At 63.4% G+C, this 25,568-nt stretch overlaps 3 protein-coding genes across 3 annotated transcripts; 2 read left to right on the top strand and 1 right to left on the bottom strand.

The window, feature by feature from the left end:
* The first annotated feature begins 476 nt into the window (after positions 1-476).
* PSCA (prostate stem cell antigen) lies at positions 477-4,167 on the top strand. Its single transcript, XM_046642274.1, has 3 exons — positions 477-779; positions 2,027-2,134; positions 2,799-4,167. Exons 1-3 carry the CDS (start codon positions 728-730, stop codon positions 3,011-3,013), a joined length of 375 nt encoding a protein of 124 aa, XP_046498230.1. The 5' UTR covers positions 477-727; the 3' UTR covers positions 3,014-4,167.
* A 5,648-nt stretch (positions 4,168-9,815) lies between these two features.
* THEM6 (thioesterase superfamily member 6) lies at positions 9,816-14,527 on the top strand. The gene is made up of 2 exons (XM_046642371.1): positions 9,816-10,612; positions 12,890-14,527. The coding sequence occupies exons 1-2, from the start codon at positions 10,100-10,102 to the stop codon at positions 13,001-13,003; spliced, it is 627 nt and encodes a 208-aa protein (XP_046498327.1). The 5' UTR covers positions 9,816-10,099; the 3' UTR covers positions 13,004-14,527.
* A 7,260-nt stretch (positions 14,528-21,787) lies between these two features.
* On the bottom strand, positions 21,788-23,973 carry LOC124228291 (ly6/PLAUR domain-containing protein 2-like). The gene is made up of 3 exons (XM_046642707.1): positions 23,864-23,973; positions 22,341-22,460; positions 21,788-22,038 (listed from the first exon to the last, which is right to left on the bottom strand). Exons 1-3 carry the CDS (start codon positions 23,919-23,921, stop codon positions 21,836-21,838), a joined length of 381 nt encoding a protein of 126 aa, XP_046498663.1. The 5' UTR covers positions 23,922-23,973; the 3' UTR covers positions 21,788-21,835.
* Positions 23,974-25,568: the final 1,595 nt, after the last annotated feature.

Raw genomic sequence — 25,568 nt, 5'->3', positions numbered from 1 at the left:
CCCAGGGCCAACTCCCTTCTGCCTCCTCCCACAGCAGAGGCCACAAACACCGCACTTCCCTGACTCCCTCACAGCTAAAGCTCCGCATTGCATGGGGCTTAAGTAAGGTCCCAAGGGACCTGCGCACACTTGATGCTCCAGGCCTGTGTGCCTCAGAGGCACCAGCGCCCTGTGAGCCTCCAAGGCACAGCCCCAGAACGGTCCCCGGGGTGCCCTCTCTGTAGCCTGCACTCTTGATGGCAGAGGTCCGTGCTGACATGTCTGTGATGTTTGATCAGAGCCTGTCACGCCCGCAGGGCTGTGAGCCCCAGGAGGGCAAAGGAGAACAGGGGGGCCTGAAGGAGGCACCCCTCAATCTTGGCTTAAACACTGAAGGAGTGAACGAGTCTCCAGAAGGGGGTCCCCCTTCCCTGGCCTGGCTGCCTGCTCTGAGAAGGCAGAGGTGTCACCTGGGCCTCCTCCTGGGGTGGCTGAGAAATAGCTGCGGGTGAGGAGTGTGGCCCCTGCCCTGGGCGGCCTCTGCCTTCCGGAAGCAGAAAGAAGGACAAAGGGAGTGGGAGGGTGCAGCCTGGCGGGGCAGCCGGAGATTGGGATCTGCCCCACCCTCAGGTACTCACTGCCCCGGGAACCTGTTCGTGCCGGCCTCGCACCACCAAGCCTCTGTCTTGCGGGCTGAAGCTATATAAAGCCGCCCTGAGGTCCGCTCCACCACTGTCTGCCTGTGACCATGAAGGCTGTCCTCCTCGCCCTGCTGCTCACTGGCTTGGCCCTGCAGCCAGGTGAGACCTCGGCCGGCCACGGGGCAGGGCCGGGGGAGCAGGGGTGGGGGCAATCGAGGGAGGCCAGAGGGGCTTCCAGAGAGGGAACCCAGCCCAGAGGGCAGAGAGAGGAGGAGGAGTGGGATAGGGAGGAGGGAGGTCAGGTGGAAGGAAAGGGAGGCAGCCGCGGGAAGGAGGGGTGTTCGTTGCCCACGTCCCCTCCGGGGCAGCTCTTGGAGCAGCCAGGATGCAGTCGGACTCACCCCGCGGTCGGCCCCCAGCTGTCTCCCAAGGCAGACATAGGTGGGCAGCACAGGTGTCTCTCCACCACCGTGGGGCAGGGTCTGGCTCTTGGAGGTGCGGACAGACAGACAGAGGCACAGAGAACCTGTGGCGGGGTGGGAGGCACAGGGGCAAAAAGCCTCAAGTTAAGAAGCGCCACAGAGGGAAGGCGGGAAGACTGGAATGGGGGCAGGGCTGGGAGTGGTCCCGAGAGGACCGGGTCCTGGTGCCCGGGCTGAGTCTGGACTCCAGGCCTGGCTTGGTCTCTCCTGGTCCCTGGGTAATCACTAAACCTTTCAGAGCCTCAGCTGCTTCTTCTGGAAAATGGGAATCACAACATTGGCCCCCAGGGACCTCAAGGGTCCCCAGTGTGTGTGGTGATGAGCACAGGGCTGGTGGCATGGAGCCCTACTGGCACTGAGGTGATTGGATCCGGTAGCATGATTGTTTTGACCAAGGGGAGACCTAATCATCATGACAGCTGAAGCAATTACCCCAGGGACAAAGCAGGACCAGGCCCGGGGCCACCCCTGGTCTCATAGCACAGGCTGTTAGGGACAAGGATGGGAGGGTCTTGATGCCTGGTGGCATGGAAAATTCCAGGAAGGATCCTGGCCACCCTGCCCTCACCTGCCCGGTGCCCAGCGGGACAAGCTGCTGGGTGGGGTCAGCCAGTCCCCAAGCTGAGGCTCGTCACTACCCTCCTCCCAGGAGTGTGGGCATCTCAATGGTGCTTTAAAACCCTCAGCAGCAGGCCGGGACATTGCTGGTGGGTTCCAGGCACCGTGACAGGGAGTGGGCAGGGGGCTGCCCTGGGTGGACTCTGATGAGTGCAGTACCCTCCTGGTGAGGGGTGTCCAAGTTTGCGGCAGGTTCTTGTTCCCAGCTGCTCCTTCACGTTTCCAGCAGCCTGGAAGGGGCCAGACAGCACTCCTCGCCCCATGGGTGGGCAGGCTGGGCAGCCTCTGAGCCACCCCCCTCCACAGGCACCGCCCTGCAGTGCTACTCCTGCACAGCCCCGGTGAAGATCCAGGACTGCCAGAACGTGCAGAACTGCACCAGCTCCGAGACCCAGTGCCGGACTGAGTACATCCGTGAGTGGCCCTGAGGTCCCCGCAGTCCTACCCCAGCCCTCCCTGGGCTGGGAGTGGCCCTGGCCTGCCCCCTGCACCCTCCCCTCAGACTCCCTGCACCTTCCCTCTGTTGGTAGGGACTCAGAGAACCTGGGTTTAGGTCTCTGCCACTGAACTGTTCTGTCTGTCCACCTGCCCACTTGTCCGCCTATCCACACACAGACAGAGGTGCTCAGCTTCCCATCCATCCATCCCCATCCCTCAGCCACCTATTCATCCCCCCATCCGTCACTCATCCCTCCATCCATCACTCATGCCTCCATCCATCACTCATGCCTCCATCCATCCATCCCCCATCCATCCTGCTTCATCACTCATCCATCCATCCACCCCCCCCATCCATCACTCATCCATCTATCCATCTGTCACTTACCCATCCATCCATGCATTCACTCATTCATTAAATATTTCTAGTGCCCAGCAGAAGGTCTGGCTGCCCTGGTCATGTGGACACGAATGAGACCAGGCCCCTGCCCTCACACTGCTCATAGTCTTGAGGCTGACTCAGGGTGACTCTAGGGTTTTGGTTAGAGTGGGGACAGGAGGGGGCATGGGAGCTGGAGCAAGGCCAGGTAGGTGAGCATCCAAGACCCGGCCTATCCCAGTGGTTCATTGCCCCCTCCAGGTGCTGTTGGCTTCCTGACCGTCATCAGCAAGGGGTGCAGCTCGGCCTGTGTGGATGACTCACAGAACTACTATGCAGGCGAGAAGAATGTCACGTGCTGCTCCACTGACCTCTGCAACGCCAGCGGGGCCCACGCCCTGCGGCCAGCTGCCATTAGCCTGGTGCTGCTCACTGCTCTTGGCAGCTTGCTGCTCTGGGGCCCTAGCCAGCTGTAGGATCCAGGAGGACCCCACCGTGTCCCATGCTGAGCAGTGGTGCTCAGGGTCCCAGGGGCACTCCTCACACACACCCGCCCAGTCGAGGCCCCTCCTGGACCCTAACTCAGTTCAGACCATGCCCCTCTGCCCTTTCCAGCCATCCCTGGCTCCCTCCAGGCCTGCCCAGCACGCTGGGTTCTAGTGATGCGGAACAGCCTGCGGATGGCCTGTTCCTCACCTGGGCCTCAGGCTGCTCCTGTTTCCACTGCCTATCTGACCTATCCCATAACCCTTGCTTAGGCCCCTCTTCCTCCAGGAAGCCTTCCCTGCCTGCCCCTTCCATGAGCTGAGCCAGGTCCCACCCACAGTATCCCCTGCACCCAGCATGAAGCAGGCACTCAGGAGGGTCTGCAAAGGCTGAGATGAAACATACGGGGTAGAGTTGGGGGCAAGGCGTGTAAGATCCCAGGAGTCCCAAGAGATGAGGTCTGGGGGGGTACAGTTCCCCATGTTCATGGGGTCCAGAGGCAACACCCCAGCGCACAGATGGCCCTTAATAAAGGCCCACTGGCTTAGCTGCAGACAGCTTCTGTCCTTTGCACTCCCAGGCTGAGGTCAGAGTTGGGGTCCAAGTCTGCGTCGAGTCACCACCTAGCCCACGCCTGTGGCTGTGGCTGTGCCCTTGGCCACGTGGAGTGGAGCTCCAGCGTGGACAGGAGCAAACGGCTGACACCTGGAAGAGCACACATTGCTGCAGAAGCCAGGGCAGTGTCCCTGGGGACTCCTGGCTCCTGCTGTGTGTCCTCAAATAGGTTGTTCAACTTCTCTGAGCCTCAGATGCTCATCTGCAACCCCTCTCTGCTGTGAGGATTGACCCAGAGACTTCACGAGATGGAGAAGTTTCTGGGGGGGGAGGGGGCTGCTACCGTGTGAGGCCCCCACAGTGTCCCCACCCTGTCCTCTCTCTTTACCCTTAGGAGAATCCCTCTGTTTGTTTCTTAAATTTTTAATTTTGTTTGTTGTACATGCTCCACACCCACAGTAAAAAATTCAAACTACTCAAAAGAGCCCCCAGTGACAGGCCAGCCTACCCAGATGCCTGACTGCAGGCCCCTCCCCCTCCCTAGGGTGCCCCCATCACACCTCCTGGGCTCCTTCCAGGCCAATTGTGTGCCCAGACCAGCAGCCCGTGCACATGGAGTCCTGGGAGTCCTACTGGGAGGACACGGCCCACTCACGCCTTTTTCATATCTGGGAAAGCCCCTTTGAAAACACAGCCTGCCACCCTGCCCCTCGGGACACCAGGGCTGAGGGACAGGCAGCCTGTGCCTCCTGGGTGTGAGTGGCAGGCCAGGGTGGGGACGTGCACAGGATGGCGTTGCTGGCCCATGTCATGCACCTGGTGGTGGGTGGGGCAGGATTGGAACCCAGGCCCTGGAGCTCTGAGGTGGGGCTGGGAGCAAAGCAGCAATGGTGTGGGGGTCACGCTGATGAATGGGTCCAGGCTAGAGGCCTGGAGATCCCCACCCAGATCAGCATCCCTGCCGTGTGTCCCCAGGCGGGACGCCACCCTCCTCTTGGACACTGGGTCCCAGGGTGGCAACGTGAGGATGGCAGAGTTCCCCACACCAGCGCCCGAGCGCCCCTGAGTGCTGACTGTCCTCCTCATCCCCTTACCTTGGGGGCCCGGCCCAGCCTGCCCGGCTCCTGTTGGGGAACTCTAGGCTCTGGCCTCTCCCACACCCGCCCTCTGGGGCCTGAGGCACATTCAGCACCCAGACCTGGCTGGGCCCCGGTCCAGGGTCCAAGGTGCAGGGCTGGGCCTTTGTTTCCCAGGAGGGCGCTGCAGAACTGGGTGCCCCTGGGCAGCTTTGGCCCCATCAGGGCCTGGCACAGGACCTGGGGCCTGAGGGTGGAGCCTTGGCCAACAGTGAAGTGAGGACTGGTGGGCACTCAGGACACAGCTGCTGGCGGCACTGTTCCCCAGAGCTGCCGGCCCAGGCTGGCTGCCGGCTCAGGTGACTGTAGAGGACACTGGGTGCTCCCTCCGCTCAGCCAACAGTATGGGGCACCCGCTCTCGGTGCTGTTTCCAGCACTGCAGACACAGCGGTCAGCCAGGCCTGGCTGGATTCTCCCCAGCCCCTCCTGATGCTGGGGAGCCGCCCCCAGGTCACGGAGCTGGCAGGACAGTGGTGTCAGCCAAACAGGATAAGTACGGAAACATGCAGCAGTTAGTGATGGGAACTGGGAGAAAAGACAAAGCAAAGGAAAAGGATCCAAAACGCTGGCATGGCCAGGGAAGGCCTCGCAGGCCCCGGAAGTCCAGTGATGACAAGGGCTGCACCCTGGAGCTGTGGGCCCACACATTAGCCACCCCCTCGGGGAGGCTCTGGGAGGGGAGGCCGTTCCCAGGGCCCCACACCCTGTCCTGGGCTCTGGGGGTTGAATTATTTGGGCCACAGTGAGGGGAAAGAGAGGGCAGGCCCTGAGAGGAGGGAGCTGGCTGGACCTACATGCCCCATAACCAGGGGCCTCCACTGACATCCTGAGCCCTCCTCAAGGTCACAGAGGGCCTGGGGGGCCAGCCCTCCCCCTCCCTCACTCCACAGAGTCAGGCCCAGAGAGGTGCAGGAGTTCCCTCCCGACACACAGCACATCGGGGGCAGAGTCCTCCCTGTCCTGGACGGAGGGCTGACAGGGGCTCCGCCTCTCCAAGGGTGGGGACAGCAGGGGGGCCACCACAGGAACAGCCCACTTGCCCAGGGTCCTACATGGTCTGGACTGGGACCCCCACCTCCCTCTCCCCACACCACCTCATCCTTAGAACCACAGAAGGGCCAGAAAGAAGGGGAAAGTGTGGAACCCACATCCCCAAAGCAGAGGATACTATCTGTCCCCATTCCCATCGTCTTCATGATGTTTCCTGTGCAAACACACGCAGATGTGCACTGTGGACTCACACTCCCGGGTGGTGACACACACTCTCTCCCACACACTGCTGCTTTTACTGAGGAGGAGAGCCCCTCATGGTGGCATCTGCGGCTGAGGTGTTACCCTGGACCATGGATCTGTTTTCGTGTTTAAGATGCCACTGCCTGAGGCTTTCCCATGTGAGGGATGCTGTCCTGGTCCTTTGGCATCTGTGACAGCAGGTGACAGTGAGGGCAAAAGTTGGTGTACCCCTTACCACGTGCCAGGTACTCTCGCTCCAGCTTTCCCCAGAATCATTCCCTCGTTCCTTACCAGCACCCTACGAGGCAGGGCTGTACAGAGAAGGAAACTGAGGCACAGAGAGGTGCAGGAAGTGACGTGACCTCTGCTAACCACCCTCCCCTGTGTGCCTGTCCACCCTAAACCAGGCCTCCGGGGCATCCCTGAGTGGGCATCTCCGGCCCTGCCCCCAGCCCCAGGCTGGAAGTGGTGTGACACTGTCCTCTCCCTGAGGACGTGGGCTGAACCAGACCATCCATCCCCAAGCCTCCTCCAGGGCTGGGGTTGGTGGGCTCCCCCAGGTTGGCATCTGGCTCGGCTCCCTGGGGATGTCCTCACCCTCAGCCACTTGGGCATCTGTAAAGAGCTCCCTGCCCCCCAACACGGTGCTGGGTGGACAGGGCACAGTGATTGCCATCTGCCTGGGCCCTGCACTGTAAGTGCTGGGGATGCAGCGGGGAGTGGAGGCAGGGCAACTGCCTGACGGGTGACATGTCTGACCCTCTGAAGGCAGGGGAGTGGGGGGCATCTGGGAAAGAGAGGTTCAATCTTCCTTGGCCTCTGGAGGCTCCATCCTTGTCCTGGGCTTCAGCTCCTCCTCCTGTCTCTTTCTCCACTCCCCCATCTCTCCCTGACTCTTCTCTTCCCCACCCCCAGACCCCACCCTGGGGTGGGAGCCCACCTTCCTCTTTGGGCAACCTTCTCACCTCCTACCTCTTCTGAGCCACAGTGGACCCAGCCGCAGCAAGAAGGAGTCCAGTCAGACAGGAAGGAGTTGTGGGTCTCTGGGTGGGGTGGGGCAGAGTCCTGGGGGACAGCCCCCAAGGGGCCCTTCTTGGCACTCTCCAGTCCTGGGAGAGGCTCAGAGTTCTTGCTCAAGTCCCCACAGTGGCAGGGAGCAGAGCTGGGATCCCATCGGCCCACCCATAAAGGCTGTGAGGGTGGGGGCAGCCCCCAGGTGACTGGCCCTCCTGTGCCCAGGCCTGGCTCTGCGCTACTCCAGGGCCCCCCTCCTTCCCCCCACTGCTGTCCATCATGTGGCCTGCTGTCTGAATGTCACCATGTGCCTGTGAGGCACACAGCCTGCCTCACCGCCGAAAGGACGCCCTGCCACAGCCCTGGCCTGGGCAGTCAGCACTCAGTAAAGAGCTCCAGCTGTTGACCTTCAGGGAGCAATCGGTTCAGTCTCTCCCAGAGTGCATCTGGGGAAACTGAGGCGCCGCCAGGTTCTCGCCCCCTAGCTGCGGCAGAGCCACCATCTCTTAGGGCGACCACCCCCTTTTTATGGACCTGAGGCTCAGGTCTGCTATGGGCCGGCCCCCCAGCTCACATCGCGGACAAACCGGTCTGTGCCCTCGAGACCCCCGCTCTGTCACACCCGCAGGCTATCCCTTCATAGGCAACGCGACGGTGACCGAGGCGTGCGCGGCGCGGTGCGAGCCCCCGAACCGGGACGGGCTAGGCCAGAAGCGCCCGCAGAGCTGCCGCCACTAACAGCGGTGTTCCTTGCGGTGCGCTGCTGGGGACGGGGGCGGAGCTGGGGGCCGAGGAACGGGGAAATGGGGGCGGTTCCGGGGAGGAAACCCGGGGACGGGAGCGGGGCGGGGTAGGTGCCGGGCCGTGGATGACGCCAGGGCTGGGGCTGGGGGTGGGGCCGGCGCCCGCCGCGCTCAACCTGCTCGCACCTCAGCTTCTGTTCTGGGCGGCGCTCTGAGCCCGCGCTCCTCCTCGCCCTGGAGCCTCGAACCAAGGAGGTGGCCGTTAGAACTCAGGCTGCGGGCTTGCCTCTGGCGGCGACGCCCGGCGCTACCCACACGCGAGAATCCTTGAGGAACCAAGGGGACCCCCTGGGGCACCCCTCCGAAGCTCCTCCACCCTGCGCGGTTCCTCGGACTCAGATACTCCAAGCCAGGGCCGAGGGAGAGGCTTCCAGGTCCCGCGCCTAGGAGGCCCTGGTGTGACACGAATTCCTTCCAGTACCCCAGTAAACTGACGACCCCCACAAGATGCCCGCGTCCGTTGTGTGGGACCGATGCGGCCGGACGGTAGGGGGCGGAAAGGGCACATTCGTGCGTTTTGAGCGCCCGCTGTGTGCCGGACATGGCACTGGCCCTGGGATTTGGCCGTCAACGAGGCAGACGTGGCCCTGGCCTCAGGATCCAGCGGGGAGACAGCACTCCCTGCTTATGTAGGCGCACCTGTGTAAAAGCTCCCTGAGACCAGGGCTCTAGGGATCTAGCCTGGTCTGGGGGTCACGGAGGGGGAAGATGGGAAGGGAGGGTCCTCTGACAGAGGGAGCAGCATGTGTTGTGTGTGTGTGTGTGTTGGGGGCCAGCCTGGAAAGCAGACGCTCAGAAGGGAGCAGGGTGGATGCCCCACGCTGTGGACAGACTCTCAGAGCCGAGCCAGGACAGGGTGAGCATTATAGGGACAAGTGTGAGCAATGTGTGGGGAAGGCCATTTTACAGCCAGGACTTCCTAGGGCATCTGGATCTGCCCTGATAGGGAATGAGCTCCCCATCCCTGAGAGTGTCTAAGCAGATCCAGGGACTCAGGATCCTGTGCTGCTGAGCTGCTGGCCCCAGAAGCAAAGCTAGAAAAGCAAAGAACTCAGCTCCTGCCCCTCGTGGTGACCGGAGGCATGTGAGGCTGCCCAGCCCCAGCGTGGGACGGTGGCGTGGGGCTGCCCCAGGAGCTCCTCCTTTGAGAAGGTGGTCAAGAACCCTCCAACAGAACCCAGGCCCAGTGTGGACAGGACTGGAGCCTGGCTGCTTCTCAGTCCAACTGCTGCCGGATGCGTCCTCTGAGCTGACCGGACCCGCAGCGATGGCTCAGGAGCTCCTCACACCCGCCCTTCCAGGACTCCAGAGCGGACCTAAGGAGCCGGCCTCCCAGGTCACAGCAGACGCTGTCGTTTGAGAGCCCTGAGGGCCGGCTGGGAGGGCTGGCCGGGCCTTCTCTCCCCGGCCTCGCAGAAAAGAGAGACAGGACACCGAGTGTGTGCGACAGCCCACTGGCCCGGCGTCCGCGTGCCTAAGGCAAGACACTTTAAATCCACTGCTGAGTCATTTACCTCTACCCCGACTCCGCCCACTCCATCCTGGACTCTATTTACTCCCATTTCTAAAGGGACAAAGGGTGGGAATGCTTGGGAATGAACTTGAGGTCATCAGGATCTTTGGGGGTGAGGGTGAATGTTGGGGGAGGGGTAATGAGGTTACAGGCTGGGACTGAAAAGGTGGATTAGGGCCAGACTGTGATGCGCCCTGAATCCGCTGCATGCGCACTGGCGCCGTCGCCCTGCGGAGAGAGGGAGTCCCTGGAAGTTCTGGAGCAGAGGGGGGTCCGTTTCCACCAGTCTCCAAGCAGCACCGCTGGGGACCGGCTGTGTCCATTTTTCTTGCAAAGTCCCGCAGGCTGGGCCGGGGAAGTGCTGGAGCCTTTGACTCTGCTCAGATCAGGAGCCAAATCTCAGGGGCCAGTCCGAGTCCTCAAGGACCCGGGAGAGACGCGAGGAGCTTGAGCTCTGGGCGAGGGGGAGGCGCTGCGGACGACCCCGGACGCTCCCGCGCCTGCAGCGCGGAGCGCGCCCGCCAGATGCCGCTGTGGCGCTCGGCGCGCGGCCCTGTGCCCAGCCCGCCCCGGGGAACGCGAGGGCGGTGCCGGCGGTGGTGGCGGGACGCACCACTGCGGGCGCGGGGGGCGCCGGTGGTGGGGAGCGGGACTCCAGCCTGGGGGGCCAGCGGCCTCGGCGCGTCCGCCCCTCAGCCGGCCTAGCGAGGTGGTTCGCTCCGGCCGCACGGCGCTCGCCGGTTCCCAAGCGGGCGGGCTGGGCGCCGGCAGCAGCGCAGCGCGGACCGGCTGGCACCGGCGCCACGGGCTCTGCCGCCGCGATGCTGGGGCTGCTCGTGGCGTTGCTGGCCCTGGCGCTCGCCTACTTCGCGCTGCTGGACGGCTGGTACCTGGTACGCGTGCCGTGCGCCGTGCTGCGCGCGCGCCTGCTGCAGCCGCGCGTCCGCGATCTGCTGGCCGAGCAGCGCTACGCGGGCCGCGTGCTGCCCTCGGACTTGGACTTGCTGCTGCACATGAACAACGCTCGCTACCTGCGCGAGGCCGACGTGGCGCGCGCCGCGCATCTGGCCCGCTGCGGCGTGCTCGGGGCGCTGCGCGCGCTCGGGGCGCGCGCGGTGCTGGCCGCCTCGTGCGCGCGTTACCGCCGCTCGCTGCACTTGCTGGAGGCTTTCGAGGTGCGCACCCGACTGTTGGGCTGGGACGACCGCGCCTTCTACCTGGAGGCGCGTTTCATCAGCCTGCGTGACGGCTTCGTGTGCGCGCTGCTGCGCTCCCGCCAGCACGTGTTAGGCACCTCGCCGGAGCGTGTCGTGCAGCACTTGTGCAAGCGCAAGGTGAGCGCCCCCCACCCTGGATGCATGCCCCTACGGGGCCCTGAAGACGACTGGTCCCTGCCCCTCCTCTGGGAAAGTTCGGCTGCCTAAGCCTTCTTGGGGGTGCCCCTGTCCCCCCGCGCACCCCTCCAGCCCTTTGCTTTGCGGTTCTTCCTGGGAGCTCTCAGGGCTCCCGAATCCGCTCTTCGTGGCTGGATTTAGAATGCTCCCCTCTTGCCATTTCTTACCCTAGCCCTTCAGGGCTCTGTGTCCTACCCTCCACCTTTTCCAGGAAGCCCAGACCAGGCCCGTCCCAGTAGTCTAAGTCCTGGTGCCGCTGTGTGGCTTGGAGTGCGCAGCCACCCTTTCTGCTCCCCAGTTCTGAACATAGGATGGGGGGGCGTCAGTGACAGGAAGTTGCTGGGAGTTCTCAAGGACCTGAGACCATGCCTTTCACACAGCTTAGAGATGAGAGGCTAGGTCACTATCACCTGGGTTTGGAGTTGGGGATTGCACCCTGGAGAGCTGCAAGCCTTTCTGCCTTTCCAGTTGGAGAGCAGAGAGCCACGGTGCCTACCTGGCGCTCAAGGTCCCTCTCCAGGGCCTGCTCCTCCCAGCACAGCACAGCCCAGCCGGCTACTGCAGCATGGCAACCGGTCCCTGGGGACAGCCAGGGTACCACTGCAGCGATGGTTGCCAGGGTAGGCTCCTGCCACAGGCGGGTTCCTGAAAACTTGCTTGCAGCCTCTATGCCAAAGCCAGGGCTTGCCTCTCTGGCCTCGGACAGGCACCCCCTGAGCAGAGAAGGGATGCAGCCTCACCTTAATCAGGAGAAGTCAGCATTTTCTCCATATCAGAGGTGGAGGAACTTAGGCTCAGAGAGGCAATGGGAACCACCCCAGGCTGCACAGCAGGCTACAGACACAGCTCCTTGATTTTCTGTCTTTGTCGAGTCAGGAACACCCCCAAAGGGCCTAAATCTCCCACCCCCCTCCCCCACCCCCCAGCCATAGAGACAGAGATGCTCTGCTTGTCCCTTCGTGTGTCAGGAGACTGGAAGAGGGTGGCCATCCAAGCTTTAAATCGATGGGCTGAGAGCTGGGACCAAAGGTGGAAGAGAGGGGAACCAAGGCAGCTTTCCGGCAAGGGAGGGTGCGATGCGGTCATGCATGGGCTGGGAGGGTCTCTGGCTGATGGATGAGGTCCACAGGAGAGGTGAACGGGCTGATACCACAGTTTGGCAGGGACACCCCAAGGACGCCCAGCCACGGTTGGGAGGGCCAGGGCGTGGCCAGGACTTGCCCAGGTTTCCAGCCTGAGCCCCTGGGTCAGGAGGGGCCCAGGTGGAGTCTCAGGTTTAGCCTGGGGCAGGCTGGGGCAATGCCTCAGGATCTGCATGCTGGAAGACTGTGTGGGGTAGTGTGGCCGTGAGGGGAGAGCTGGGCTGGAGCTGTCTGGGATCTGGTCACTGCAGCCGAGCTGGGAGGACAGTGCTCCCAAGAGCCAGGCCCGGACGTTGAACAGAGGCTGGGCCCAGAGTTGCCACGGGACCCTGCCTCGGTCAGCAGGGAAGACTGGGGCTTCAGCTCCGAGCACCCCTGCCTGGCCTCCCTGATGCCCCGAGGGGGGTAGACATTTGCCCAGGCCTCTCCCCTCTTCCCTGGGAACTCCCAGAGCCCGTCTGCAAGGCCTCTGACCCCTCAGGCCTGCCACTCCATCATGAAATGATGGCGAGCGTGCAGGGAGGTGGCTGGTGTGGCTGGGCGGGCGGGGGTGGGAACACAGTGCTCAGGCCCAGAGCTGACCTAGAGGTCAAATCCTGCTCCTCTTGGTGCAGGAGACAGAGACAGATGGGGTGAGGCTCTTGGCCAGCCCCTGTCCAGCACTTTCCTGGCATCCACCCCCCACCCCTGCTCTGTCCCCACTCCACAGGCCTCTGACTCCTCTGGGTCTCCCATCTCCTGTCACCCCTCTCCAGTCACTGGCCTCAGAGGTTTTGGCCTGGGTTCTGGGCCACACGGAGGGCTCAGGCGTGGCCTGTGGGGGAGACAGGCTTTAGAAAGGCCGGGGGTGTTTTGAGAGCTAGGTTGGGGGAAGTGCGGGCTGAGGGGCCTGGGAGGGCTGCAGGAGAGGGCCCTTGGAAGGGGAGGAGGGGACACCTGCAGCTATGTGTAGTCTTCGGGCAGAGGGGACAGCCTGAGCAGAGGCCCACAGGTGCGAAGGCAGCAGCCTGGCTGGGCGCCCCTCCCTGCACCCCCTGCTTTTCCCTGTGGCGTCTCACCCCCCTCTCCCCTGCAGGTGGAGTCCCCAGAACTGCCGGAAGACCTCCAGCACTGGATCGCCTACAACGAGGCCAGCAGCCAGCTGCTCCGGGCTGAGAGTGGGCTCAGCGATGTGGTCAAGGACCAGTGACCACCTCACACTGACCGCCAGCTTCCACCTGAGGGCAGTTGCCCAGCCATCCCCGCCTGCCAGGAGGCAGAGAGTGCAGATCAGGCTGGCCGGGCTGGGCTCTCTCTGAGCTGGAGTGGACTTGTGACCAGCCCAGCCCCCTTCACCCACTTGGCTCCCTCCCGCCACCCCCATTATTGATGCCCCTCGGTGCCTCACCCCATGCTGGGCACAGGACAGGGCGACCCAGGTGTTCCGACCTAGCTCTGCCCTCAGAGTGGAATCGATGGGCAAAGTGGGAGGCCCAGGGCCCTTGGTGTGTGAACTGTGGGTGAGGTGCCCCGGCCCCACCCTGAGGTGAAGCCAGGGTTCCGTGGACCCACGTCTGGAGAGTGCTTGGAGCGGAGGAACCAGCTAGAGCCCCCTGGAGCCTCAGAGCCCAGAGTCCGAGCTGGTGTGGGGCGCCCGGCAGGTGTGAGGCCAGAGCTGTCCTGGGCGCAGGGCTGGGGCCTGAGTCAGGCCCGCGAGGGGCTGTGAAGGGTCAAAGCAGCACTTCAAGGCAGATCCCTCTGGCTGTGGGCGAGGGCAGGGTGGGCCCAGGGCGGAGTCTGGGGGGTCAGGGGCCAGGCCGAATGACCAAAGGGCCCTCAGGAGGGAGGCCTGGCCTCCTGAGCTCCCCAGGAGCAGGGGTGGGAGGGGGCAGGACCTGCAGCTGAGACTTGCAGCCAGAGAGTGTGCCAGGACCAGGGTTGGCCGGACAGCGCAGGGGCTTCTGTGGAGCTGGTGAGCTTCCTGTCGCTGGGGGTGTCCTAATCGGGGCCTGCTGCCGAGAGGGGAACAGAGCAGGGAGTGGGATTCTGCTTGGGCCCCCTCTATACCCTGCCCTCGCCTGTCTGCACCCCATAGGGTCTCACTGTGTGGCTATGGATGGGGTCCAGCCATCTCTGCAGCTCCAGCACCTCAGTCGTCAGTGGTCCCACTGGGGCTGTCCTTGCCTGACCCCCTGCCCTGCTGTCGATTTTTTCCTTCCTCTCCCAAAGGGGGCCTGTCCTGGCAGCGGCTCTCGGGGCTCCCTGATGGGGTCACCAGGCTGCGGGGACACCAGCCGTGGCCACCCGCTCCTGCCTAATCCCTCGCCTTCCAGCTGGGGAAAGGGAGGCCTGGAGAGAAGCAGGGACTGGTCTGGGGCCTCTGAGAGTGCCGAGGGCAGAGCAGGGGCATGCCCTGGCCCAGGACTCTGCCACCAGCCTAGCTCCCTGGGGACACTGGGGTCAGGGCCCTGGGTGTGGGGTTGCTGCCTGCCCATGTGTGCAGCTGCTCTGGGCAGGGTGCCCACCTGCCTGTGCCCCTGCCGCCCATGGGGCAGGCCAGAGCAGCTGGAGCCCAGAACCACTTCCTTGCTGCCCTGTCCAGGAACCCCACCGCTGGCTGGAGCCGGGAGCACAGCCACACCCCGATTTCTCACCTGCCCCTCCACGCTGTCACCTGCCTTATAGCCGCCATGGGAAAGCTGCAATGTTTCTGTTTTGTTTAAAGAAAGCCCAGGATTAAAGGGTCTTCCATGAGAGTGTGCTGGGGGAGGTCCTCATTTCTGGAGCTTGGCCGCCCAGGGAGGCAGTGGGCTGCTCGCTGGGATGCTTCTGGCATGGGGGGCTGTCCAGGCTTGTCAGGCTCCTGTGAACTTAGGGACCAAGCTGGTAGGGCTGGGCTTGTCCCTGTTCCACAGAATACAGGACCAAGGCCAGAAAGGAGTTGCTCAAACCCTCATCCAGCTCCTGGCCCTCTCCTCCTCCCCAACCCTGGAGCCTTGCTGTCCTCCTCCATGGACGCCCTCCCCAGCTTCTACTTCCTTCCCAGGATCAAGTCCCATGATCTTCCAGGGGGGCTTGGGAGGTCGTGCCGCCAGCTCGAGGTCTGGGCCCCCAGGCTCCTGGGATCACCGGGTGGGGTGGAGGGTAGCAGGTGGGGTCAGAGGTTGATGGACCTTATTGGGTTGAGGTGAGCCTACCGGCTGTTCTGCAGGCCCCTCAAAGAGGGCAGGAAAGTGAGACACTGGGATGGGGACATGAAGTGGGTGAGTGATGGGGCTGTGGGCTGTGTCCATGCTCTGACCACCTGCCCAGGAGGGCCCTGCTCTCTGGGCCTGGGAGAGAATGGACCCTTGGACACAGTTGCATTTGCAGCAGGCATTCAGTGATGGGGAGTTAGGGCTGGAGAGGTGAGGTGGCCTGGCCATGGTTGCATGGCAAGTCAGTGGTTTGCAGCCAGGGTGACTGGCCGAAGCCTCGGCTCTCTGCCTCCCCCCGGCAGGCCTGAGGGCGCGGGGACTCGCTGAGCCGGGCCTCATGCCTGCCCTGAGCCAGCTGGCACTCGGGGGGCGCTTGGGCACTCACTCGAAAATTCTGTTTCTCTTAATCTAAGAGGTGTTCGCAAAGGTCCCATGGGGCCTGGGCAGGGCAGGACAACAGGAGTGGAGGGGCTGGGGCGGTCTTGGGAGGTGTCTGAGCTGAGTGTTGCCAGATGAAGGCAAGTTCCCCCGAGGGACTGCAGACAGGAAATGGTGTGCACACAGGTGATCCGGAGTGGCCAGCTGGGACCCAGGAGGAGGGTGGAGGCTGGAGAGGCAGGACAGGGCTCCTGAGCTGCCCTTCTCAGCACCAGCTGGAGATGCTGCTGTGGCCCCCGGCTCACCAGCTGTCCTCTGGGGGTGTGGGCACTCGTGCTGCCTGCAACCCCAAGGCTCCCCCAGGTCCCCAGGCTGTGGGCATGGGGGAAAGGCATCAGTGTCCCTGTGTATGGTCAGCTGACGTCTTTCGTTGTGCTGAGGCCCCAGTGGTTGTACTAGGCATGAGTGTAGCAGCATGTGTGTGCATCCCTGTGTGTGCGCATGTGCACGTGTCGGGGTGTTCAAGATGGTCGAGGGTGTCTGGGCTGAACCTAGCTGTTCCCCAGGGCATCAGGAATTCTCTGTCCACTGATGAGAGACACACCCCAGCCAGGGAGGGGAGCAGGGGGAGAGGCTCTCGCTGTATCTTTACGATGGGAGGACCGGCCAGCCAGAGGGGAGAGGCTCTTTGCTGTCGAGGGGCACAGGTGCTGGGGACAGGGCTAGCCCCTCTGTCAGTGAGTTGGGGCTGGGTTTTGGAAGTGTGTCTGCTCGGTTCTTCTGGTGGGACCCACTCTGATCCCATGGACTGACTGCTGCTGTTGAGTTCAAGTGACTGCTTTGGCCCACACTCAGGCCAGATGCTGGTTCTCCTCTCTGGGCCTCCTTGTCCTTCCCTTCCCCAAGGTGGACAGCCACAGGAATGTGCTCCAGCCCTGCCCCCATGGTGTCTGTGGGGTGTCTGGGTGCCAGGCCCGGGAGGCCCTTGGTGGGTGCTGGCTAAGCAGACTACTGAGGCAGGAGGGCGGTGCCCCACCTCCCACGGTCCCAGGGGCTCGGTTCTGGGGAGGTACAGGGCAAGACCAGGGAGCTGGACCAAGTGATGGAGAGGCCCTGGTGGCTGATCTCTGACTGTCATTGATGGGAGGACGATGAGGGAGACCAAGGAGTCCCACAGGATGCCGGGTGGACAACAGGCCATCTACAAATGGGAGCACTACAGCCCACGCGGGGTTGCAAGGGAGCTGAGGCTGGGGCAGGAGCTCCCGGGGGCAGCACGGTGGGCAGAACCCTTGGGCTGGCGAGTCCCAGGCAAAACAGACCTCCCCATGTGCCTTCCCCGCCTGCTGCCTGCCTGTGGGGATGGCATCAGGGAGGCCTGGGCTCCTGGGGGCGGTGGCGGTGTCCACACTTGTGCCTCTCCTTTAGGTGATTTCAGCCGACTGGAAGCGCGCTACCCCACTCCTTTGACCTCGCGGTGGGGCTTAGAGCAGCCGTCCGCTCTCGCCCACCCGCACGGGCCAGGTGACCTTTGGCGGGCATCTCCCTTCCTTCTGCATTTCTTCGTGGCCCACTGGCTTCCCCAGGTGTGGGGGCCGCGGTCGGGCACCAGCTCCTGCTCCTAAGGCCCCGCGTGCCCCCAGGCAGTGAGCAGCTGCCACCGCCCCACACGCCTGGGCCCCCCTGCTGTCTCCCCAGCTCCATGGGGGGGTGCGGGGCCAGGAGGCCTTCTCAGGCCCACAGACCTGGCAGGGGCTTTGCGGGCCCCATGGGGTCAGGCTGCCTTGCGAGCTCGTGGTGGAGGGGCCGGGCAGGGGAGGGTGCCCAGGTGAAAGGAGCGCTGGGCAAGGGGCGGGCGCCCTCTTATGGCCACGCCGGCGCAGTGCAGAGGCCCCACAGGTGCAGGCAGCCGTCCACCTGCCTTCCCCTGGGACGGGGCCGCAGCCAAGCTTCTCCTGCCTGCTCAGCCCCTCTGCACCCTGGAGAGCCCGCAGGCGATCTACCTGTTGCTCTGCTGATGAAGCTGAGTCTGTGAGCTGTGACATCACTTTGTGCAGTCCCCATGGTGAGGCGCTGGCCCCGGCCCCTTGCCTCCAAATCCAGGGCCCAGTAGGGGCTCTCTGGAAGTCTGGCCATAATGCAGAACCCACCAAGGAGTGGGCCAAGTGAGGCCCCTCGCCAGCCCCCTGCCCTGCCCCCTCACCAGAGCACACACTCCAGGCTGCAAAGGGCCGCCGCCACTCGGCCCTATGAGACGCCGTTCCACGGGACTCAGAACAGGGGGCCGGTCTCCTATGGGGATCACTCTCCAACCCTTGGCCCCGCTCCCTGGCGGCGGTGGAAGTGGCTTGTGAGTCAGGGTGACACAGGGTGGAAGTGGGAGGCAGCTGGCAGGCTGATGGGTGGGCAGGCCCTCGGGGAGCAGGACCCCTCTGCACAGCCCTCCCTGGGAACCCCTGTCTGAGCACCAAGCTCTGCCTCTGCATGCATACCTCCAGTGCTGGGAAACTTACCCCCACCCCTGATGTCGGTGTCATCCTGGAACAGCTCTGATGGAGAAGGCCCTTCTTCCCATTGAGCTCAGACTTACTCTCTGCTGAGCGCCGAGCTCTGCCCTTGGGGGTCACACAGGCCACGGCAACCTCCATCTTGAAGACCCTGGAGACCCAGGTCCCGGGTGACCTCGGCTCCTCGTTACTCGAGTTCCCCCGGTGCTGCTCCCTGCAGCCTGCTCTGGCCCAGCAGGGAGGTTGCCCAGGAAGTGCAGCCCCATTTGGCAGGCCCTGGCCTGGACTCAGGTCCATCTCAAACCCAGGCGGGACCAAGGCCGGTCTCCTCCACACCAAGACGCCCTCTACCTGGTATATACCTGACAGGTGCTCACCGGAGCAGAGGCCAGGTACAGAGGAGGGGGAGTGCCTGGGGAGGGCTGGGGGCAGTGTGGGCCCGTCTCTTGGGCTGATGGGTGTGGGCCCTGGACTAGCCCCCTCATCACTGCCCTTCCCCACAAATGGCCTTTAGACCAAGCCGAGCTTCCTGGTTTTAGGCCCCAGACAACAGGACTCTGCCTACCCCCCGCCTCCTGGCCTGACATTCTCCTCAGGCCTTCCTCACTGCTGCCCTCCCACCACTCACTCTCCCGTGCTCACACCTTTGCTTGTGCGCCGCCTCTCAGTGGACGCCCTCTGTGGTCTCCCATCCCAGCCTCAAGTGTCCCCCATGCTGTCAGGTCCACTTCAGGTACCCCTTATCCAGAGCCCTTGGTATCCCAGCCTGTCTGGTTTCTCTGTCCTCTGAGGGCTTAATGGCTGGTTGTGTGGATGGACAGATGGGTGGGTTAGGGGATGCATGGATGGATGGATGAAAGGATGCATCGATGGGTGGATGAGAGGATGAATGGATGAACAGATGGACAGGTGGACCAATGGATGGATGGTTGGATTGGTTGGGGAGTGGATGGATGGAGGGAGGGATGGTTGAAAACACAGATGGGTTGATGGGTGCATAGATGATGTTAGAGAGAATGGGTGGGTGGAGAGAGGAGTGAATGGATGGAGAATGCATGAATGAAGGCATGGCTGGTGGGAAAGGTGGAAGAGACTGGATGAGTGGATGGAAGAAGAGTGGATGGGTGGGTGGTGGATGAAAGGGTGTGAACATGTGGCAGGCTGGGTGTGTGCTGTGCTGTGTGGAGGGCAGCTGGGTGGACCCTGCTTCAGGGTAGAGAGTCACACCTGAATCTGGGGGCACATGACGTGCTGGGAGGAGCTTGGGGCTGGCACCCAGGAGGTATGGGTTTTACTCTTGGCTTTGCTGCTGTCTCCATGTGTGGCCTTGGGGTGACTCCCTTGTCCCTTCAGACTTTGGTTCCCTGTTCGCAGGATGGGACCAGGGACCCAGGGCAATTGTGAGGGCAGAAGTGACCTGGCCTTGTGGGCTGAGACAAATTGTATGAGACTGAGGGAGGGTTGCTAGGGGAAAAAGGGAAGCTGTCGTTTGCAAAGGGAGAGACTGTGGTAACTGCAAATCAAACAATGAGGCCACCCATGGCAGGTGTGGGCACAGGCAGCCACAGGGAAGGCCCCTCCCCGGGGCTTGATCCGTGAACGTGCCAGGACCTTTCAAGAGGAGCCAGGGAGTGCCCAGTCTGGAGCCTGATCAACTGAGTGGGTCCTGGCTCCTCTGACCTCCTGTGTGACAGGATCTGCTCATAAGCCACTCTGATCTCCCTTTCTTTCATCTGTAAACCAGGCAGAGGATCATCCACCCAAGAGGGCAGCTGTGAAAACTAGCACATGGAGGTCACAGTAGAGGCGGACGTGAGCAGCGGTGGGGTGGGTGTGCCAAGAAGCAGATCTGGGTGCAAAGATGAGGGACAACCATGTGCCGCCAGGGAAGGCTGCCTGGAAAGGGCCCTTGCCCTGGCTTTGAAGGAGCACAGTAGCCCGGAGGTAGGGGATGGCAGGGAAGGTGCTCCTGGTGGGGGTAGTGGCCAGGAGGGGGCACACAGCCTTCCCATGTTTGTCTCTTGGGCTGTGTGTGTGTGTGTTGAGTCTCAACTCAGGCTCGAAGGCCAAGTGACCCCACCACTCTCCTTGCTTTTGTGGGAGACACAAGAAAGCTAAGTGAGAGGTGTGATGGAGGAGTGAGGACAGCGTCTCCCCCTTGACAGTCAGAGCTCAGCGTCACAGCCCTGGATGGTGACATCCAAGACAGCTCTTGAACATTCCTGGCCTCCCAATCACCTGCCTTTCTGGGAGTCTGCCCTTGGTCTGCCTCAGGGAGCTGTCCAGGTGGATGGTGGCCAAGCTGTGTAGTCAGTCTGTGCTGGACACATGCGTGTGCTCAAGGGCCGGTGCTGAGGTCGTTGGGCTGTGTGGTCCTGACCCCCTGGCTCAGGACCACAGAGGCCCTTGGGCTGCAGGCCTTACCCACAGGAAGCAGAGGGCTGGAGTTCCTGGGATCCCAGGGACAGGGAGCCTTCTAGACCATTGGTCTCCTCTTCCCTCATGGGCATGGGGCGTCCCTCAGTAGTGCCTGACCATGAGTCCCTCACCACAGGACCGACCTGCTTCAGGTCCTGGCTGCTGCCTCCCTCCATCCGAGAGCAGGAAGTCCATGAAGGGGGTGATGGCTGAGGGGCAGGGGGCTTTCTGGTCTCAGGGTTGTAGGCTGCAGGGCACCCTGCCGTGCTGGAAGGCAGGCTCTCCAGTCCCATGTCAGCTTGGCTGGAGATGCTGGGCACTGGGCCCCGCCTCCCAGAACCTGGAGGCTGACTCACCCAGGGGCCCAGGAGAGGCTGCCAGGGCAGGGAGGGGCAGAGAGGAGGGGCAGGTCCCAGGGGGAATGAGGGGCCCCTGCCAAGTGATCTCATCCCCCTCTGGTCAGGCTGGGGCCCAGCTCCTGCCCTCCCCTTCCCCTCGCTCTCCTCTCTCAGGAGGCCCTGGGAAGGGGCCAGCGCTGGGTGGGAAGGCCAGGTCTCATCCTTCCTCAAGTGCCCAGGCCCCTTGCTGTGTATTTATAGGACCACGTGTGTGTGCACGCGCATGCACGGCGACTCTCAACCCAGTTGTAGGCTCAGGCAGCCCTTTGGGCATGAGGCCCGTCGAGCAGGTGACTCTGGGGAGAGCGTCTGGAGGATTTGGTGCCGGCCCAAGGCCAAGGTGAGGTGAACGTCTCCTCTGCCCCGGGCACAAGGAGTGGGACCTGTGGAGAGCAGGGCCCAGGTGGACTTTCTGGGTGAGCCTGGAGAAAGCAGGCGGAGGACACTTAGGGACTCCAGCCTGCTGGCCTCCTCCTCGCAGCACCCTTTGCCACACGACACGGGGGGACCACGTCGCCACACGCCTGACATCAGGGTGAGGCCCTGCCCAGGGGCTGGGGGAGTGGGCCTTGGGGTGCTTCATGGAGTGATCCCAGATCCCAGGCCACTCTTGGCCCTCCTGGCCCTTCCATCTGCCTGGCTGGCCTGCCCTCCTCTGCCTAGCCAATCTCTCCATGGTTCAAGGCCCGATCCTTGAGCCCCCTCCTCCAGGAAACCACACCTGCCCGGCCCAGTCAGGTCCCTATAACCCCCAGGGCCTGGAGGGCAGAGACCTGTGTGGTTTGGTGGGTGTCCCAGCCTAGGGACTGTCCCCAATGACCACATCACAGGGAGGTGGGGGAGAGACAGACAGGGACAGTAATGTGGGCAGGGAGAGAGAGAGCTCCAGAGAGAGCGCAGGAGGCCATGGGCTGGGCAGAGGCAGACCAGGCACGGAGGGGCTGAGAAAGGGGCCAAGGGGGACACAGGCCTGGCTGAGGGGCCAGAGATGCAGAAGGAGCCCCTTCCCCCCACCCCCCCTAACCCACCGCCTGCCCCAGGGGGCAGGTCTCCACCCAGAAAGGAAACCCAGGAGGCACGGTGCAGGTGGCTGGGTAGTGCTTCTTCAAGGGGCTCAGGCTGGGCTGCCTGGGGTGGGGGTTCTCTAGAGTCCGAGGCTCCAGAGGGGGATGAGCAGGAGGGCAAAGGCCAGGCGGGGGCTGCCCAGGGTGGGCGCCCCGTCCACGTTGCACAGGTCAGTGTTGCAGCAGGACACAGGGTGGGTCAGGCCGATGCCATCCACGTCCGAGGGCACACACTTGCTGGAGCAGGACCTGGTCACCGTGGAGTCCCCCAGGAAGGGGTACACTGCGGGGCACGGGAGGACCAGTCAGGGCAGGCCGGGCAGTCCGTCCTGCAGGCCTGAAGCCCTGCCCCGGTGGCCACCTTGTACAGGACCCACTCTGGGGTTGCCACCCTGTCTCACCCCTCCATGACCCAGCCCCTCCTCTTGCTTCCACCACCATTGGCTGAGTGCCTACTATGCACAGGGAGACACGGGCCTTGCACAGGAATTCCTCGCTGGATGGGGCCGAGCTGGCCAGTGGTGACTGGACTGGGAGCAACGCTGACCCTGGGACCCAGCCCTGCCCAGCCCAGTGCCTGCTGACCTAACTCCAGGGAGTAGAGTGTGGTCTTGCACATGGTTTCGTTGGCCTTGCAGGTGCTGATGTTGACACAGCTGGACACACTGGTGGGTTCTTGACAGTTGTAGCATCTCAGGGCCACCGCTGGACAAGAAGTGACAAGGGATGGGTCAGGCAGGCCCTGCCCCTCCCAAGCCCTCTGTCCTGGAGGCTCAGGTTGGAGGGCCACAGCACCACCCAGGGTCCAGCTGCCCACTGACCAAACCTCTGGGAAGATTCAGGAGCAGCGAGCTGGGGTCCCAGAGTCCTGAGGCAGAGTGTGCCCTGGGGGAGGTGAGCTCAGCCTGCTGGGCCAAGGTGGGGATGAAGCAGCTTTGGAAATGTCAGGAAGGCACAAGGAGACCAACGTACTGGTGTGCCTGCACTAAAAGGCCCTGCAGGGGTGGGGAGGGCCTCAGGGTGACAGGTCACCCGCTCGGTGTCCTCATCAGCAAAGTGCAGAACCCAAAGGGCTGCGGTGCAGATTAAGGGTCAGGCAAGGAGGCATGTGGGGGTCCGGGCAGGCTGGGCTGGGCCTGTGTACCCACAGGGGCCAGCCTCACAAAGGAGGCGAGGAGAGCCACCGCCCAGCAGGACTCGGGTGGGTCGGGGTGCAGGCTGGGAGGGACGAGGGCCACAGGCTGCTCCTCTTCCCTCTGCCCCAGCACCCCACCCTCACTATGGGTGCCCAAGTCGGGCTCAACTGGCTCAAGCAGCCCACTTGCACGGTGAGGCCACAGGCACATCCACTCCCACTGAGTGTCACAGTGTCTCTTGGGTTGGCCTTCGTTTCCCCCTCTGGGAAATGGGCAGAACCATCTGGCTGGAGCCCATTCAACCCAGCTCCTTTTCTGGTTGGGCGTGGGGGCTGCAATGGGGCCAGGTGAGCCTTGCCTGAGGGGCAGCCCCACTGGCCCCATTAGAGATCCAAGTGTACCTGCCCCTCCAGCGGGCACCGGGATAGCGTCCCTGGCCCCTCCCCGTCTCCCCCAGCTGTCCTCTCAGACCCCAAGTCAGGTCCCCCGATATGCCTGGGTTTGCTTCCCTCATCTCCATCGCCTGCCATCCTCCCACCCCTAGTGCATCCCTGGTCTCCCCAAGGCACCCCCTGAGACCTGCCCCCACACCCTGCCCCTGAACCATGGCCCAGAACCAGGAGTACGGTTCTGACCAAGCCCTCCCCAGATGACAGCACTTCCCAGGTGCCCACGGCCCCCGATGAAATGCATTTCCCCAGCTGGTACCCAAGGCCTTTGCTGCTGACTCCAGCCCACCTGGCTGGTCTCAGTCCTGGGGGGGGCTCCCCGTCACCCGCACTCCTCCTCAGCTTGTTGGGTGGTGTGTGCGGTGCCTCCGCCCCGTGCCTGTCCTGCACTCCCCTCCATCTCTTCCCTTCCCTCTTTGCATCTGACCGTGGCCACTCGCGTTTCCCCAGCCTCCCTGCTCTCCTCCACTCCCTTTGTCCCACCAGGGCCTTGTCCCCTCTGGCCTCGCCCCGTGCCCCTCACCAAGCTCTCCGCAGGTGGCCACCACCAGCACCAGCAGCACCAGCTGCATCCTCGACATGGTGCAGTCCCTGCAGGGTGAAAGGCCTGGGGCAGCAGACAGACCCCGTACAGTGCCCTTCAGGCAGCCGAGCCGATTAGCTGAGGATCGGGTTTCCAGCAGTGGGCAGAAGTACAGAGACGGCCCCGCCCTCTGGGGCCCCTCCCGCCTCCACCTGGACTCCCCATTCCTCTGTGGCTTCCCCTCCCACCTCTTCCCGCCCCCTTCCTCACCTCACTCCACCTCCACGTCCCGCAGTGTGGGACCCCGCCTGCCCCCTTGTGACTCCCCTCTTAGAGTTTGGGGGTCCTCACCCCACTCTGTAATTCCCTAGGCCTGGGGCTCTCTACCTTTCCCCTCCCCCCTTCCACCTGGGACACCCAGCCACAGCTCTTGGGGAAGGACCCTCAGACTGCCTGGGAGGGAGTGGCAGAGGGTGGGGGCTCCCCTGCCCCCTGACTCCTGTTTCTGTCAGGCACCCTTCCCACCTTGGGTCCTCACTCCTATCTCCAGGGCAGATTCCTGGTCTAGGGGCTCTGGGTTTGAATCCTCCCAGGGTGCCCAGGCCCCCGCCTCACAGCCGCTTTGAGGCGGTCACGTGGGGTGTGGTGATGGGGGGAGAGTGCCGCTTGGACAACCAGCCACAGTGCTCCGAGGCTTAAGGGAACAAAGACAGGAAAAGAGCTGGGTCAACAAAAAGGGCCTGGATGGAAGGTGGGGGTGGGGAGGGGCCAGGGACGCTATCCCGGTACCCGCTGGAGGGGCAGGTACACTTGGATCTCTAATGGGGCCAGTGGGGCTGTCTCTCAGGCAGGGCTCGCCTGGCCCCATTGCAAGTGGGGAAATTGGCGGGATGGCCCTTGCCCAAGGCCTAGACAGCAGAGAGGTGAACTTGGGCCCAATGATTCAAGCGTGGGTTTAGTCACAGCTCCCCCACCACACACGTGCACGCACGCACACACACATGCACGCACATGCTTGCACCCCCCAGGGTGCCTGCACTTCACCCTCCCCAGAGTGTGCCCCACCTATGACCCTGTCACCCCCTCAGCCAGGCCCACAGCTGCCAGAGCAGACCCTGGGGTCGGGGGAGTTGTTGACAGGCCCTGGGGTCTCCTGCCAGGCGTCAAGGCCACTGTCTTGCTGGGCTGTGCCCAGACTCCCCGGGGCTCCTGCAGCCCCGCCGACTTCTCCGTCTCCCCCTGAGGGTCCAAATCTCTCCCCACTCCCAGACCCTGCCCCTGCTCTTCCCGCAGCCCCTGCCCTCCCGTGGTCGAAACTCCATCTGTCGGGGACTCCCCCACAGCCTATGGCTCTTTTGTGGTCCCAGGGCTTTCCTGGGACACAGGAACACAGGATCTGGTCTTCGCCCCTGCGACTGGGAGGGCTGGCATCTCCCTGGGTGCACAGGTTTCTTTTTGCCCCCAGCACCTGGCAGACGTCTGGCCTGCTGGGTCTTATTTTCTTCGTGGCAGCTTCGGATGTGCCCAGCACTCTCCACTCTGGATGTAGCATGGAAGGCTCCTAGTGGCAGCTGACGCAGGCAGGTCGCCTAGCGAGGCTGGGGGGAAGCCAGGGCAGCCACAGGCCTGTCTGATTTCGCACTTGCCCGTGCTGCTCGCTGCAGTCGGCTGGGCATTGTTGCTGGGGGCAGCTAACCGGATTAGA

Source organism: Equus quagga, chromosome 16 (genome assembly GCF_021613505.1).
Source record: "Equus quagga isolate Etosha38 chromosome 16, UCLA_HA_Equagga_1.0, whole genome shotgun sequence".
NCBI lineage: Eukaryota > Metazoa > Chordata > Mammalia > Perissodactyla > Equidae > Equus > Equus quagga.
The sequence above is the reverse complement of the archived record's forward strand: the minus strand, read 5'-3'. Positions and strand labels throughout refer to the sequence as shown.

Bases quoted from the DNA above. Each gene is read 5' to 3' on its own strand.
- PSCA (XM_046642274.1), top strand. From the start codon at position 728: ATGAAGGCTGTCCTCCTCGCCCTGCTGCTCACTGGCTTGGCCCTGCAG. The intron at 780-2,026 runs GTGAGACCTCGG...CCCCCTCCACAG, and splicing joins TGGCTTGGCCCTGCAGCCAG to GCACCGCCCTGCAGTGCTAC. The intron at 2,135-2,798 runs GTGAGTGGCCCT...TGCCCCCTCCAG, and splicing joins GTGCCGGACTGAGTACATCC to GTGCTGTTGGCTTCCTGACC.
- THEM6 (XM_046642371.1), top strand. From the start codon at position 10,100: ATGCTGGGGCTGCTCGTGGCGTTGCTGGCCCTGGCGCTCGCCTACTTC. The intron at 10,613-12,889 runs GTGAGCGCCCCC...TCTCCCCTGCAG, and splicing joins AGCACTTGTGCAAGCGCAAG to GTGGAGTCCCCAGAACTGCC.
- LOC124228291 (XM_046642707.1), bottom strand. From the start codon at position 23,921: ATGTCGAGGATGCAGCTGGTGCTGCTGGTGCTGGTGGTGGCCACCTGC. The intron at 22,461-23,863 runs GTGAGGGGCACG...CTTCTTGTCCAG, and splicing joins GGCCACCTGCGGAGAGCTTG to CGGTGGCCCTGAGATGCTAC. The intron at 22,039-22,340 runs GTCAGCAGGCAC...CGTGCCCCGCAG, and splicing joins ACTCTACTCCCTGGAGTTAG to TGTACCCCTTCCTGGGGGAC.